Here is a 16,914-nt window from a genome sequence, read left to right on the forward strand (position 1 = left end):
GCCTTATTCCAATTAAGCTGTAATTTGTTTTACACCACACCATGCTAGGCTGCATCCAATTTTCCCTGTAGATTATGTTAAGTTAGTGTACATGGTGAATACTTACTCTGTATGTTGACAGGTCAATGCGGAGAGAGTTATGGAGCTGATCCAGCAGTCTAACAAACCGATCTTTCTGCATTAACAGAGAAAAAGATGACTCAGTGTTGAATAGAATAAACAAACTAACAAACAAACCAAAAAATGTCTGTTTCTTTCAGTATTGGGTCATTTATTTCTGTCAGGACCACTATTGTCAAAGATGATTGACATTTAGCATGCAGTCTGGATCGGCGGTATAGTTCTGTTCTGGGCAAGAACTCCCTTAGCCATCCATGTAGCCTAGCTTGGATAAGAGCAGGGCGAGTAGCAATAAGCAGGATAAACAGAATAGAACCAACATAAATGTATAGCAGATATCATTCATGTTTAATATTTTAATTAGGGTTGGGCGATGTCAACCAAATTGGCATCGATGATGTCTACAGTGAACCATCGCGATGCTGGTTCCATTTGATAGTTAAGTTCTGATGTCTGTTAATGTCTGGAGAAAGAGAACACACACAGAGCTGAAAGGGCTTGAATGAAGCATGTTTGGCTTTAGATCTGAACTATCACTAGCACAAATGATCCTGAGTGCTTGTGGTGTGATCCGCAAAGGTGTTTTGACACACCGCTCACTTTAGCTAGAAAGCAGAAAATTGTGCAACCGTTCTGTCTTGTGGTCTACCATTTTGAATATCATTAGTTGAGTTTCTTTAAAACATCTAGTAGCCAATGATTCATTTGCCGTTTTTTTGCACAATAAAATCTTAAGTGTTTAAATTTTGTTCATTTAACTATTTGTAAGTGTATATAGAATGTCCTTGCTATTTACACTAAGTGCAAATAGCAATAGATGCTATTTACACCAAGTGTTAATAGCAACTCGATTTTATTTACACTATCGGCCCAACCCTAATTTTATATACAACATAATTTGAGAATTTGAGTCTGATTCGAAGGGGAATCAGAAGGCCAAATCCTGACCGGACGAGAGGAGGAGATGGGGATGGAGAAGGATAATTAGCTCCTGAGCAACACAATAGCTGCTGATAATACTGATGGACCTTATATATGGATGCTGTGATAGGCTTATTTCCTATAGGTAGACATGGATCAGCTGACGAGAGCTTGACTGACGTGATCTGCCAGAACTAACGTTATGCTTGATTTAGTTATAGAGTCAGTGCACAAAAAACAAACCCTCTCTGACATTTTTAAAGACACAAAAGTTACATTTCTCTGACACTAATCTCTCTTTGAATAAATCCAGACCTTGATTCAAGGACACAGAGTGCACAAACACACACACACACACACACACACACACACACACACACACACACACACACACACACACACACACACAAGTCATACTGTACAAACCCACCAGAGAAAGGCCTTTGAATAAGCCCATCTCTTGGCAATGAGAAAATCTGAATGGGAATCAAAGGGTTGTATCTATGTTGTATCTTTTCAAAATCCTTGTATGTGCAAGATTCTTTCTGCAAAAGGTCTAGTACAAGAACACGAGGAAAGGAATTGTAGCTGTGCACAAATTCAAGCAGGTGCAGTCATGGTTTGCTAGAATCAGAGGATGCCACAGCAGCATCTTCGGCTGCGTCGTATGAGAATTATATACTCTCTGTGGGTTTGATGATAACAATCAAAGTCACCACCACTCTATAATCAAATGTTAAATTACAGCTTATAAAACAGTTAGTTCAGATCCTCAAATTCGATTGGCTGACATTTAGCCCAATAGTACTGGGAATTCCGCTTTTCTTTTTATGCATGTTCTAAAGAAATATGATAATTCTGCACATTAGTGCAGGGATTTTTTTGCAGATTACATCATTACACTATGCTAAAATAGGGAGACACAAAAGTTTGGGGCTGGTAAGATGTTTACATGTTTTTGAAGTTTATAGTTTATTTAAGTTTATAAGGCTCACTAAAGCTGCATTTATTTGATCAAAAAATATACTAAAAACATTAATATTGTGAAATATTAATACAATTTAAACATTTTCAAATGTAATTCATTCCTGTAGTGTAAAAACTGAATATTCAGCAACCATTACTCCAGTATTCAGTGTCACATGATCCTTTAGAAATCATTGATGCTCAATAAAGATTTGAGAAGTTGAAAATAGTTATGTAAAATGTTTTTTTGGGGGGCTGGGAAACATTTTGATTTTCAGGACTATTTTATGATTAGAAAGTTTCAAAAGAATATTTTATTTGAAATATAGTTTATTTGTAAAATCATTAACGTCATTATTGTCATTTTTTTGATCAATTTAATGAATCCTTGGTGAAAAAATATATAAAGCAAGTTACATTTTAATTCAGTGAAAAGAAAAATGTAATGCTACATAGCTGGTTTTTATGTCACATTGTACTGAACAAGGTAATAATCACGACACGCATCTAGACTGCGGCCATATTGGCTGTGTGTGATGGCGAGTAAGCATTACCCCAAAGTTGGAGGCATTGAAGCGGTCACAGGCAGAGACGCTGGTGACTGAGGTGGGGTGAGCGTAGAATGCGTTGATGTTGGCCAGGAGCGTGCTCATTACCGCAGGGACACCAGACAGCATGTATTTACAGGACAGACAAGCAAAATGCCTACAGGTGGCACAGACACACAGTAAGACAATGAGAATGCAGTTATGTAATAATAGTAAATGTCACTTTTTAATATAATATTATTTTTATTTCATAAATACACTATATTGCCAAAAGTTTTGGGACACCTGTCTTTACATGCACATGAACTTAAATGACATCCCATTCTTAATCTGTAGGGTTTAATATTGATTTAGCCCACCCTTTGCAGCTGTAACAACTTCAGCTCTTCTGGGAAGGCTTTCCACAAAGTTTAAGAGTGTGTTTATGGGAATGTTTGACACTTCTTCTAGAAGTGTATTTGTGAGTTCATGGGAATTTTTGACCATTCTTCTATTTTATTTTATTAATTTTTAATGAGGCATTTATATAGCGCTTTCATTTGTACTACTGTACACCCAAAGCACTTTACACTCATGACAGGGGTCTCTCCTCAACCACCACCACTGCAGAGGCAGAAGGTTCTAGAAGAAAATTTGTGAGGTCAGGCAATGATGTTGGACGAGAAGGCCTGGCTTGCAGTCTCCGCTCTAATTCATCCCAAAGGTGTTCTGTCGGGTTGAGGTCAGGACTCTTTGCAGGCCATTCAAGTTCCTTAATACCAAACTTGCTCATCCATGTCTTTATGGACCTTGCTTGGAATGTTTGAATAGGAAGGGGCCATTCCCAAACTGTTCCCACAAAGTTGGGAGCATGAAATGTATTGGTATGCTGAAGCAGTAAAGGGATGATGAATTGAGAAATCAACTTTCCATTGAGCCTTTGATGTATAAAAGGTCATGGTAATATAAGAAATATCCTGTGAATTTTGGAGCTGAAAACTTCCTTGTTAGTCAAAGAAAAGCTTTTATTGACACCAGGCCCAGAAAATGCTCAATCTCAGAATATGCCAACCCGTGACGTCACTGTAACGATGTTCGTAGATGGGAAGGAAGGAGGCGGGAACCGGCGAACGTTTAACAAACATTTATTAATTCAAAAATAAATAAACAAAATAAAACCCATAAACAAAACATAACATAAAATCCAGGCCTGGTCCTCTCTCGTCTTCCGCTGTCCTTGCTCCTCCTTATATGCTCCCGTCACATGGCCGCGAGACGAGAGCGGTGTGCCACGCAGCTGGCACTCGTGAACATTAATCACCGGCCCGCTTTCGCGGTCCCTCGCCCCGCTGCTTGCCACACCACATACCCCCATCGCCCCTCGCAGGCCGGGGGCAACTCCCGAGACTGCGCTCTACTCCTTTCTAAAAAGAAAGAAAGAGAGAAAAAAAAAATTCTGGTCCGGTTCCCAGACACACTGCCGTTCGGCCCTCCGCCTGCCGAGAGGCTCTTCCTCGTGGTGCTGTGCGATGGCACTGGACGCCTGGTGGGCAGCTCGATCCTCCTCCGCCCCCTGGCGGCCGGCGGTGACTCCTCCTTCCGAGGGACCCGGCAGCGAGCCCCGCGCTCCCTGCTCCTCCCCTATCAGGCGGATGGCAGCAAGCTCCGGCCCCCGGCAAGCGCGGCGACTCCTCCGCTCCCTCTCGGACGGCAGCCACCCCACCTCGACCCAGGGGCACGGCAGCGAGGTCTCTGTCCCACCTTTCTCGCTCCAGCACCATCGCCTCGGGCAGCCCTCGCGGTCCGCCTTCATCCGCGCTGCCCGACCTCCTCAGCACCGCGATCCCCCTCAGCAGCGAGGGCTCTTCGACAGCATGTCCCTCCTTCCTCCCGGGTTTCGGCACCAGTGTAACGATGTTCGTAGATGGGAAGGAAGGAGGCGGGAACCGGCGAACGTTTAACAAACATTTATTAATTCAAAAATAAATAAACAAAATGAAAGTAAAACCGCGGGCAGCCCCTCACGGACGACTGCCCACAAACACACAAAATAAAACGTGGGCAGCCCCTCACGGACGACTGCCCGCAAACACACAAAATAAAACGTGGGCAGCCCCTCACGGACGACTGCCCACAAACCCATAAACAAAACATAACATAAAATCCAGGCCTGGTCCTCTCTCGTCTTCCGCTGTCCTTGCTCCTCCTTATATGCTCCCATCACATGGCCGCCAGACGAGACCGGTGTGCCACGCAGCTGGCACTCGTGAACATAAATCACCGGCCCGCTCTCGCGGTCCCTCGCCCCGCTGCTTGCCACACCACAGTCACCATGTGGCGAAACGCCGCATTAAACCAGCCCACTGACTCGTGGAGCCAAACGGATCACCCACACGCTGTGTACTGACAGGGCAGCTAGCGGGCGTTTACTTCCAAGTCTTCAGTGTGGTACGCCCATCAAAACCCAGCGTTCAGGAGAGAGCCTCAAAACCAGAGTAGAAAATAGCCTATTACTTATTTATTATGATTTTTTTTGAATGTAAAAACCACACAAACATCCTATGTTGACCTCAGACAACAGTATTAAAAACAAACCACAGAATTTAAAAACAATTCATGATCCCTTTAAGAGTTAATTTCACTGGTAGTACGGGGCCACGCCCAGCCCCTGAAAAAACAACCCCACACCATAACCCCCCCTCTACCAAACTCTACACTTGGCACAATGGAGTCAGGCAAGTAGCGTTCTCCTGGCAACCACCAAACCCAGACTCGTCCATCGGATTGCCAGACAGAGAAGCATGATTCGTCATTCCAGAGTACACGTCTCGACTTCTCTTGAGTTCAGTGGCGGCGTGCTTTACACCACTGAATCCCATGCTTTGCATTATACTTGGTGATGTGAGGCTTGGATGTAGCTGCTCAGCCATGGAAACCCATTCCATGAAGCTCTCTACGCACTGAGCCAATCTGAAGGCCACACAAAGTTTGGAGGTCTGTAGCTATTGAGTCTGCAGAAAGTTGGCAACTTCTGCACACTGTGCACCTCAGTGCTTTAACGTGGCATATCACACTTTGTGGCTGAGTTGCTGTTGTTCCCAATTACTTCCACTTTGTTATAATACCACTGAGAGTTTACCATGGAATATTTAGTTGTGAGGAAATTTCAATGACTTCCTGCACAGGTGGCAACCTATCATGGTTCTACGCTTGAATTCACTGAGCTCCTGAGAGCGACCCATTCTTTGTAGACGCAGTCTGCATGCCTAGGTGTTTGATTTAATACACCTGCGGCCATGGAAGTGACTGGAACACCTGAATTCAATGATCTGGAGGGGTGTCCCAATACTTTTGACAAAATAGTGTATCAGCATATGGACTTCTTATCTCAAACAATAAGTCAGTTCTTCATTGTGATTCACTACTTTTCACCGAAACAAGTCTCTCTATTGAAAATGTTCATTAATATTCTGTTTGGCAATGTGCCAAAATCCAAGATTAGGATTTAAAGGTGCACTATGCAACTTTCCGTCCACTGGAGGGCGCCTATTCTAAACAAAGGCGTAGTTTGATGATTCCAAGTGTGAGCGCAGTATCTTGGGATATGTGGTCTTCACCTCACAGCCAGTGGAAAATAGGACACGGGCAGAAATCATGTTCATGGATGCGGTTATTTAACGTTACTGTAGTGTGAAGCAGAGCAGGACCGAGTGTTGTGGAGCTGAGCACGGCTGCTGGAGCGATTGTTAAACACACGGCTCGCGAGTACCGGGACTTTTATTATGATGGGACGGGACACAGTCGCCGGGCGCTCGCACTTCTGCTTTTTCCGGTCATGATTATAAGGTAAAGCAGCTCTGTTTATCATATTAGATACATTTAAGTGTGTTTAAAATTATGTTATGATGTTACTCTGTGCATTCACTCGGCACTGCTGTGACATGTCACACTGCTAAGAGAAAAGCGCTTCTGCAGAATAAAACCGAGGGAATATGACGCGATTTACAGGCGACTCGCTCAAACGCTATGCTGAAACGTCCCGGTCCTTAGTTAAAATAGCAATTTTCTCACAATTTACAAATAGTTGGAAACATTTGGGATGTTGTAAGAACTCAACTGAACAAAATATATAAAACTGGCCTGGTGGTTTTTGGATATTTTACTGCAAAAATACTACATAGTGCACCTTTAAAACATTCATAAACTACAACTCATTTTGTTAAAACATCCCCTGTCAACGGCAAAGGAACTATAGCTGTCAGAATAAAAAGAAAATGCTCCATGGCTTACGTCATGGCCTGATAGATGGATTCTATCCCATAGCGCATGGCAAACTCATCTACAATATCTTGAGCAATCTCATCAAAGTAGATCTTCCAGGCATCATCTCCACGTGCTGCGGGCAACTTCACTACACCCTGCCCTTCAACATCGGTCACAAAGTGAAAGAAATTCTACGAGAGAGAGAGAGAGAGAGAGAGAGAGAGAGAGAGAGAGAGAGAGAGAGAGAGAGAGAGAGAGAGAGAGAGAGAGAGAGAGAGAGAGAGAGAGAGAGAGAGAGAGGGAGAGGGAGAGGGAGAGGAGAGAGAGAGAGAGAGAGAGAGAGAGAGATTAAATAATTTAGAGATGAATCACTATCATTCAAAAGTTTGGGTCAGTTAGGATTTTAATACTTATAAATACTTGAAATATTGTGAAATCATTTACAATAATTACATAATAATTTCCAGCAGCCCTTTATCTTAATTAATTTCTTTAAAAAAAAAAAAATCCCTAAATTATACAACATTAGTGTACACAGGCATCTGTCATCTAAAAAGATATTGTAAGCGGTTTACCTCATGCAGACAGGTGTACTGAACATGATAAGGGGCCACTTTCTCTTCCCCTTTAATTTCCACGCTTATCTGCAGTCTGATAGCCCCTGATACTGCTGACTTGTCTGTACGTTTTTCTGCAGAAGTCAGAAATTACACATGGTCATTGCACAGATCTGATATTAAAGTTTACCAGCATCTGCTCTTAATGGAGACCCTTGGCCAAAGTATAGAAGATTTACAGCCGCAGGTCACATTTAATACATTTTTATTATCAAAAGAAAATAAACAGTACTTTCAGACATCAGACAAAAGATTTTAAAATGAACACTCATAATTTTACTTTTTATTTTCTTCAATGAATATTTCATCAGAAACAATTTATGGGTAATATTATTATGCAAATAGAGAAGAAGCCATGTGGCTGTAAAATAGTTAACCCATCTTACTGACTGTAAAATGTCCACCACCAAAGTTGGACATATTAATCATGCAAGTTTTCATGAATAGCTAAAAGTCAAATTTTGACATATCTAAATTCTCATATCTAAACTCATGTAAATCACTAAATATAATTTTATCTACTCAGGCTTATTACAACATTAAAAATGAAGTAAGATATATTATAATAGATTATAGTAAATTTTTTAGGCATAGATCGTAAGATAGATCTCAGGCATAGACCTGCACCAAAATCCCAGCCCCTTAAGCAGACAGATGGTTTAATTTCTTGTGTGACATATAATGGAGCCATTCAGTTTTTAGTCCTAATTCCCCTTAAAAAATGTAGCACTGTCTAGTCATTGGTTCCCTCAGGAATATCTAATGGGGTTTTTGAATATTAGTTTTAGATTTATGAGGAAAAAATAAGGTCTTAATTAGCCCTAATGAAGCAACTTAAAGCAACAATAAAGCACACAGAGGTTTTAAAATCCATGTTATAGCACAAGATGTAAAGCATCTTCCAGTAAATGTTAACTACTATTTCAAACTAATTAACTAAAACAACTATTCTAAAAATCCATTCAAAATCCCAGAGGGAACCACAGTGAATTCCGGTTTGTCTGCAAATTGACGTCACGACTATATAGTTGTGTAGAACACACAAGAGCTACTTTTTAAAGCCACAGAGAATTTAAAAAAAAGAGATCAAATATTACTCATTCAAAACAATAACATTAAAAACGCACATAGACGGGAACTCACCAAGGTTATACCAGACGTCCATTTCTCCGCTGAGGGTTCGGACCTCGATGATGCTCTGACCCAAAAAGTCATCAGATTCCCTTTTCAGACGCTGCTTCACGCGAGACTTTATATCATCATCTTCATCCCATACACGCAGTTTTATGCGATCAGATGAATTGTGGCACTCACTGGGGAGGAGAGGGGAAAGTTGTGGACAAATCACTGCTGCTTCATACAAGATATAGTATTTGTACTTAATTCTGAAAGACTTTTGCACAGTCACCAAAATGTATAATCTACCCATCTGTGATTTCAACACAGTTAACAATAATTCAATAACAACTCAACAAAATGCTAGAATTCTTAACAACTGCAAACAGTCAACAGTTATTTTAATAAACTGAACTGTACTACTGTTAAAACTGTTTATAATAAGCTTAAGTAATAAGCAAAGCAACACTTACATAATTATAAGGCACATACTAGAGTGGTTTTACAATTTTTGTCTAATGGCACCACTTCACCACAGCAATATCACAGTAATGCTCAGGCTATTGTTCATTGGCCAGAGGAGAACTGGCCCCCCGACTGAGCCTGGTTTCTCCCAATGATTATTCTCCATTCTGTCACCTGATGGAGTTTGAGTTCCTTGCCACTGTCGCCTCTGGTTTGTTTAGTTGGGGACACTTAATATATTCAGCAATATTACTGATTTGACTGTACCAATGCTGTTGAATGAGAGCTGAACTGAGCTGATATAATTTTTGCAGAACTGCTTTATAGATGAATTGTTGATCTTCACAATGGAACTGAATCAACACTGAACTGACTTCAGTTGAAATGCATTATTTATTTTTTCCTGTTAAAAGGTGCATAATAAATAAAGGTAACTTGTGTAGTACGCTGTACACATGACAATAAAAGTTTTTGGCTTGACTTTGACTTACAAGCTTGTGGGAGATCTCTTTTAAATCTTATATTAATATCTTACTATATTACTTCTCTAGACTGCAACAAGATAAAAAGGAGAGCAGACACTTTTCTGAAATCTCATTTTTCTCAAGATTTTTTTTTCTCCTGAACAAGTCTCCAGGAATTACATGTGTCCCCTGTGGAGTTCCAGGAGAGATCTCGACAATCTAACAACCTGTGCTTAGATTTGTCAAGGTACCAAAGTCAGCAAAAGTCAGAGACCTCAATAATCACAGAATTATCTAAGCTATACTATTTAAAAAAAATAATAATTTATCCATTCTCTTACTGATGAATGATTGTCACATTGGTGATTTTGCTTATATTTTTGAAATTATTTGTGTTTCTATTTTAAAAAACCTTAGGAGAAACATCAGAGAAAAATGTGACATAAAACCTCTGCCTCTGGGAGAAAGGCAACATTAAAAATATACAGATTTTTTCGGATTACATTGAAAAGAAATAAGAATAAGAACAAAGCAAGTGAAAGACATTCCCAGAGAACAAAGAGAACAGAAAAAAATTGCATTAGACTCACAAGTTGAACGCCTCCTCCCACACAGGGTTAAGGTTACCGTAGATAGTTTTGGTTCGTTTCTTAGTCTTGCCAACCTGAACCGTTACATACGGATCACTGGAACCAGTTCTGTCTTTAGCCTGAAGGCCCTGAGCACTCACCACTGGAAAATACATGAACACACAGAGTAGAAAAAATAATAATAATGAAAGAAAAAAAAACATAATGAAAAAAAAGGCCATTGAAGGCACATGACATTTTCTAACAGATATCTGCACTTACACACTTGTTCCTTGAATATATACACAGTCAAACCAAAAAATTATTCAGACACCAGATAAATATTTTTTTAATGATTGGGTGGATTTATGCATGTGAGGATAGCAAAATAAAGTAAACTGTGACATTTTACCTTAAAATTCTTCACAGTGGACCACCAGTAAAATAGATTTAGGACCAACATTATTCAGTCAGTTTGACCTGACCATGTTTTGCTTAAGTGTTTTTTCTGCTACTGCTAATGCAACCTTTTACACCACAGACTGAACAAAATTAGGCATTGCTTGGTAATCGGTTGACCTAAATTGGGGATCTAATTGTGTACTTAAATTTAACAGCTGACAGGTTAATTGTAAACCATTACAAAACAAGTTTCTATCAAAGTTATCCGACATTATCAAGTTGAATTTGTTCTGACACAGTTTAGTTCTTGTCATATTTTATTACCATTTTCTAAACTATAGCAGAAAAACTGTGATGATGTGACAAAATGTTGAAGATGTCTGAATGAATTTTGGTTGGACTGTGTGTATATATATATATATATATATATATATATATATATATATATATAAAAATAATATATTCATATATATATATATATATATATATATATATATATATATATATATATATATATATATATATATATATATATATATATATATATGAAAAAGGCATCTACTCTAAACATTTTAAATCAAGGTACAGATTAATAACAGCTGTCCCTGCTTCCATACCCATGATGGAGATTTTGGCAGACCATTTTGATGTTCCGTCAAGCACAGTCTGTTTGATGGTCTTCATCTGCTGGGCATGGTTCAGTTTATTCATATTGAACACCAGCCTTATCATCTCAAAGATTTCAGGCTTGTTCCTCTCTCGGATCTTCATGCGGTCCTTCATGGCTGATATGATATGCAGGGTTTTGTCCTCTGCTCCCGTTTTGGAGCTCTTCTCAGCAGCTCCTAGCAATTGTAGAGATGCGTTTATAATTTAATTGCAGTATAAAACAATAAAAAAATGGAAAGAAAAATACTGCACTAGTGAAAAGATTTATATTGTGTATTTTCATTACAAGTTATATTAATAATAAAGTAAAAATTATAATTAATAATATTATTATATATTAAAGTTTAAATTGTATGTTTCATAAATTGTATAACTCTGCATTCGTGTTAGTTTATAATCTTACATATTTCTTACTCATTTTTACAAGGTTTCTGGTCAATCATTTGGTTACTTTTATCAAAAAAAGCATCTGTCAATAACACAGCTGTAACATTCATAAGGAAGTGCAAAAAAATTACAAATACATACCCAACAAACTGTTATAAACACTGAAATAACAATACACTATTGTAAATCGTTTTTTGTTGTTGTTGCTTGTTTTTCTGTATTTGGTTAGTGACTCACTCTGCAAACAGTCTGCGTTGAGAAGCTCCTGGCATTTTTCGTGGCATTTGACTCCGCACTCTGAGCAGCGCATGCCCTGCCGTGCGATACCCCACAACAAACCCTCACACTCATAACAGTAAGTGGGCGTCGTGGCTGTCCACACTTCAAAGTTATGGGGTGTCGTGCAAGAAATAGGGTAAATCAGAGCCTGGAGGGTCTTCTTGTACACGTGATTCTTCTACAGAGAGAGAGAGAGAAAGAAATTGAAAATAGTGTCTGCCAGAAATGGGCCCCAGACGCAACCCTGAAGATGACGTTTCAAAACAAAGCCCATCTTAAATTTAGGATGTGTAGAAATGAAAAGACAGGAATTTAAGAATGGGAAAAGGCAATGAGAAGAAAAAATAGCAGGTAAATGTAAGAGCCCAAGACATGCTTTATAAATATTGGTGTAGGTGTAGTTATGGGAGTGGGCAGACAGATGTCAAAGAGATGACCAAATGAAAGCCACATCACACATCTTTATCTACATGGGGTGTAGGTGGCGTACTCCCACACAGACATTCATCAATCCAGAGCATCTGAAGGGTAACTTCAAATTTTGATATTCTGTAACACTACAAAAATCAAAACTAGAAGATTTTAATTCTGTTACCAATTACTCTATTATCATTATGAATATGACCCTTGTGTCATTCCTAACCACATGTACAAATGACTGGTGTGCTGCTGTATATTACTTCTGAAAGACTACCAGTTTGCTGAAGACATATTTCTTTTATCTATTCATTCCATATCACCAACAAAGAAAGTCTACAGTTTTTCCTGCTGGAAAATTCCAAAGACATATGATAAGAAATGAAATCATTATTTACTGAAAATATTTGTCATATTCAAACTCGTCGCATTGTTATTGCTTACAAAAACAATAACTGTTTTTTGCCACACCTTTAAAGTCAGCATGACATGAAATTCACCCTATATATTTTCCAAATCCTTGTTATTGGTCGTATTGTGAATGACACATCCATCCATAGGTTTCTTTTGACTTCCTTTTCTTTTTTTGACTTCCCTCAGGTGTTGTAAGAAGGACTTTTTAAGTCACAATCTAATTTAAGCTGGCGTTTAGATCTGCTGCCATCCAATCAACAACTAATGCATGGAACACAAATCCGCCATACATTTTTCGTTTTTGATAATCCGTTTCACTTAAATGTTCATCACAAACCACAATAAGGCAGGAAAGATCTGTCACTCCTTCCATTATATTGCTTTAACTTTAACAATTGGGTTGAGAGAAGCAATTTTAAAAAGAGAGAAGCAGATGGATGACAGATGTTTGTGTATTTTTCAGGTCTTACCAGTTCTTCATCCTTCAGTGAAGAGCGTGCAGCTAATGTGTGCGAGATCCCAGCTTTCCTGGACTGGACCAGAGACTGAGAGAGGAGAACAATGGTTGAATATGAATAAGTGATCATACCATTATGGTTCTGTAACTTTATTTAAAATAGCCCAATGGGTTTAGCAAAATGTTTGGTTATTTTTTCTTAAATACCTAGTAAATGTAAGTTCATGCCTGTGTCTACTACATTCCCATTAATATGCTAAACACTATTCACCCATTAAGGGCACCGGGTCTACTTAAGAAGCTTTTAGCATTTCATTTCTAATTTATTATTAAATACCATAATAAAGAATAGTACAAACAACAACAACAACAACCAGCCTATAAAGACAGTCAATACAACACATTGGGGAAAAAAACTATCAATGATTGTTTCAAAGCTAAAGCCAGACAAATACTCCAAAGATTGATTTTCCATGGGAACAGAGATAAGAGCACAATTTAGCCTCTCATAGCTAATGACAGTGATTCAAAACAAGCAAATGGCTGGCTTTATATTTTCCCTGGCCATCAATTGCCTAGCAAGTCAGTTGTGAGTGGTACAGGGCAAGTGAGGAGGCTGGCAGGTCATGTCTGAGGGCCAGTCAATTAAAAAAAAGCTTGAAAGCTAAACAAAAGGATTGATACAAAATTCCTAGAAGAACATAGCATGTCTGCAAGTTTTAAAAAAAGTCATAAAAATTTAAAGTTAAAGGTCCCGTTCTTCGTGATTCCATCTTTCAAACTTTAGTTAGTGTGTAATGTTGCTGTTGGAGCATAAATAATACCTGTAAAATTATAAAGCTCAAAGTTCAATGCCAAGCGAGATATTTTGTTTAACAGAAGTTCCCTTTCAAAGCCTACAGCGAACGGCCGGTTTGGACTACAGCAGGAAGTGCAGGGATGTAATGACGTCACTAGAACTATTTGTTGACTAACCCTCCGCCCACAAGAACATGCAAAAAAGGGGGCGTGATCTTGTTGCTCTCCCACGTGGAGAAGAGCGCGCATTCAGCGCTTGAATCTCCCCGTTATGGTAAGAGGCGGGACCTTTCCGGGCAAAGTGCGCTAAGCTGCTGTCCAATCACAACACGGGAAGCGCTGGCCCAATCAGAACTCGTTACGTGTTTCTGAAGGAAGGACTTCATAGAACAAGGAAATCATCAGGCCGTTTTTAGGACAGAGAAAACAGCGCTGTACAAATAAGTAAATTGTGTGAAAAATACTGTTTTTTTTACATTTACATATAATCATTTAGCAGACGCTTTTATCCAAAGCGACTTACAAAAAAAGGGGAGAGTAATAGAAGCAACGGAACAGACAAGGCCAAAAACCTGTAAGAGCTGTAAGAAATCTCAATTAATTAGCACAATACACAACAATTTTTTTTTTTTTTTTTTTTTTTTTTTTTTTTTTTTTTTTAAAGACAGACATCTACAACAAAAACTCACGTACGCAAAGTGCCGAACACTGGATTTTGATAGCTATGATTTTTTACACGCGAAACATGAACTCATGTTATATTGCACACTGTAAACATAATCAAAGCTTCGAAAACACGCAAAGAATGGGACCTTTAAATATTTTTCACTTATCATTTGGCTGGCACATCTAAATTTGTATTGCTAAAAGGTTAGACAAAAAAAACAATGTATAAAACATATATGATATTTATAATCTCCAATTAATATCCAGTTACAGCAAGCATTAACATGGACTACACTGTAAAAAAAAGTCTGTAAATATAGGGCACAATGTATTGTATAAATATGAAGGAATTTTCCGTATAGGTTTTTTTTATAGGTGTTTTACCTATATTTTTATTTATAACATTGCATAAGTTCGTGTTTTAAGGTTTAACATAAATTTCCGTAAAATTACTGATAATGTACTGGCAGAAAATTACCAGTACATTTTCTGTTTTTATTTTTTACAGTGTAACAATGAACAACCTTTTCACAGAATTTCTAAATACTGGCTAATAGATAATTGGATATTTTTTTAATATATAGTCGTCAGTAATTAAAAATAAATCCCGACAGGGTGATCCCATATATTACAGCTGCAAAATCAATCAACTGATTAATCAATCAAGGGACAATGATTGCTATTGACTGACTATGAAAGAACAGAGAGACAACAAAGTGCTTTGCAATATATAAAATTAGCACCGCTAAGAAAGAAATCATTTAAGGCAATATTCACTTGTTACATCCACGAATCATTGCACAAAAATGTACTGACTACCAAATTCAGTGAATTCATAATCAAGCATTCCATAGCTGTGCAATAACTTGTTTATATTCATCTTAAAATCATACTTTACACAAAAATGAAGCCTTGGTTGCCATGAAAACTGCTGTGCAAGTTAAAAGCTTCAAATCAAGCCTGTTTTATTTTGCATTTATTCATTTTTGTCCCTTCTACAGCATGTCAAATGCATCTGTGTGGGTTTCATTTTTATAGTTTAAAGAGTGATAAAAGTTCCCCATTTCTGACTCATGGACATTTCAGCGAACAGAAGAAGACAAACACTTCAAAATAGAGCTTCTCAATAGTATGCAGAAAATCGCCTGGTCTTTAATGCACCAGAACCATAAGATGCCCCTCTTTAAGGGTGAAGAGAAGAATCTTGTAATTTAATTACAAGATTACATTTACACATTTACATGGCTGCCAAAATCCATTATAAACAAAAACAGACCACTTGTAATATCAAAACCTTCTGAGACGGGATGTCATGCTCATACATTGGTGACAGAGTATTAAAGGGTTAGTTCAACCAAAAATGAAATTTCTTTCATTAATGACTCACCCCAATGTCGTTCCACACCCGTAAGACCTCCATTCATCTTCCGAACACAGTTTAAGATATTTTAGATTTAGTCCGAGGCCTTTATGTCCTTTGAATGTAAGTGTATGCCCACTTGCTGTCCATGTCCAGAAAGGTAATAAAAACATCATCAAGTAGTCCATATGTGACAGTTGGTCAGTTAGACTCTTTTGAAGCGTCGGCAATACATTTTGGTCCAAAAAAAAACAAAAAAAAAAAAACACGACTTTATTCAGCATTGTTTTCTTTTCTGTGTTCCTCAAATAAAGAATCAAACGGTCATGATTCAAGATTCGAATCGCGTGTCAAACTGGGAAACTGCTGAAATCACGTGACATTGGCGATATGAATCACGAATCAATCTCCTGATTTGTGACCGTTTCAATCTTTATTTAAGGTTTGAAAACAAACACGGAAGAGAAGGCAATGCTGAATAAAATCGTGTTTTTTTGTTATTTTGTATTGTCGACGCTTCAAAAGAGTCTAACTAACCAAATGATGTCACATATGGACTACTTTGATGATGTTTTTATTACCTTCTGGACAGCAAGTGGGCATACACTTACATTCAAAGGACAGAAAGGCCTCAGACTAAATCTAAAATATCTTAAACTGTGTTCCGAGGATGAACAGAAGTCTTACGGGTGTGGAACGACATTGGGGTGAGTCATTAATGACATAAATTTCATTTTTGCGTGAACTAACCCTTTAAAGGGGTGGTTGCATGCGATTTCACTTTTTTAACTTTAGCTAGTGTGTAATGTTGCTGCTTGAGCATAAACAGTATCTGCAAAGTTACAGCGCTGAAAGTTCAATGCAAACGGAGATATTGTCTTTTAAACTTATGGCAGTTTATTGCCTACAAAAATGGCCGGTTTAGACTACAACGAGCTTCTTCCCAGGTTGATGACATCATAAACCCTTGCTATTAACATAAACACTGCCCCAGATGTGACTTATGGTAAGTGGCGTGGCGTTTTAGGACAACTTGT

The 16,914-nt window shown here is 38.4% G+C and overlaps 1 protein-coding gene across 6 annotated transcripts in view; it reads right to left on the reverse strand.

Annotated features, from left to right (window-relative positions):
• LOC137071385 (protein unc-13 homolog B) overlaps positions 1-16,914 on the reverse strand; it is a 59,646-nt gene that overhangs the window by 30,899 nt on the left and 11,833 nt on the right. For all 6 annotated transcript variants that reach the window (XM_067439345.1, XM_067439343.1, XM_067439344.1 and 3 more), the window contains exons 6-14: positions 13,067-13,141; positions 11,724-11,943; positions 11,048-11,275; positions 10,050-10,191; positions 8,558-8,727; positions 7,373-7,488; positions 6,825-6,988; positions 2,562-2,712; positions 107-175 (exon numbers count right to left, since the gene is read on the reverse strand). In XM_067439345.1, the coding sequence (XP_067295446.1) occupies positions 107-175; positions 2,562-2,712; positions 6,825-6,988; positions 7,373-7,488; positions 8,558-8,727; positions 10,050-10,191; positions 11,048-11,275; positions 11,724-11,943; positions 13,067-13,141 (1,335 nt within the window). The remainder of the gene's footprint in view (positions 1-106; positions 176-2,561; positions 2,713-6,824; positions 6,989-7,372; positions 7,489-8,557; positions 8,728-10,049; positions 10,192-11,047; positions 11,276-11,723; positions 11,944-13,066; positions 13,142-16,914) is intronic.

The sequence above is a fragment of the Pseudorasbora parva genome, chromosome 3 (genome assembly GCF_024679245.1).
Source record: "Pseudorasbora parva isolate DD20220531a chromosome 3, ASM2467924v1, whole genome shotgun sequence".
Lineage (NCBI taxonomy): Eukaryota > Metazoa > Chordata > Actinopteri > Cypriniformes > Gobionidae > Pseudorasbora > Pseudorasbora parva.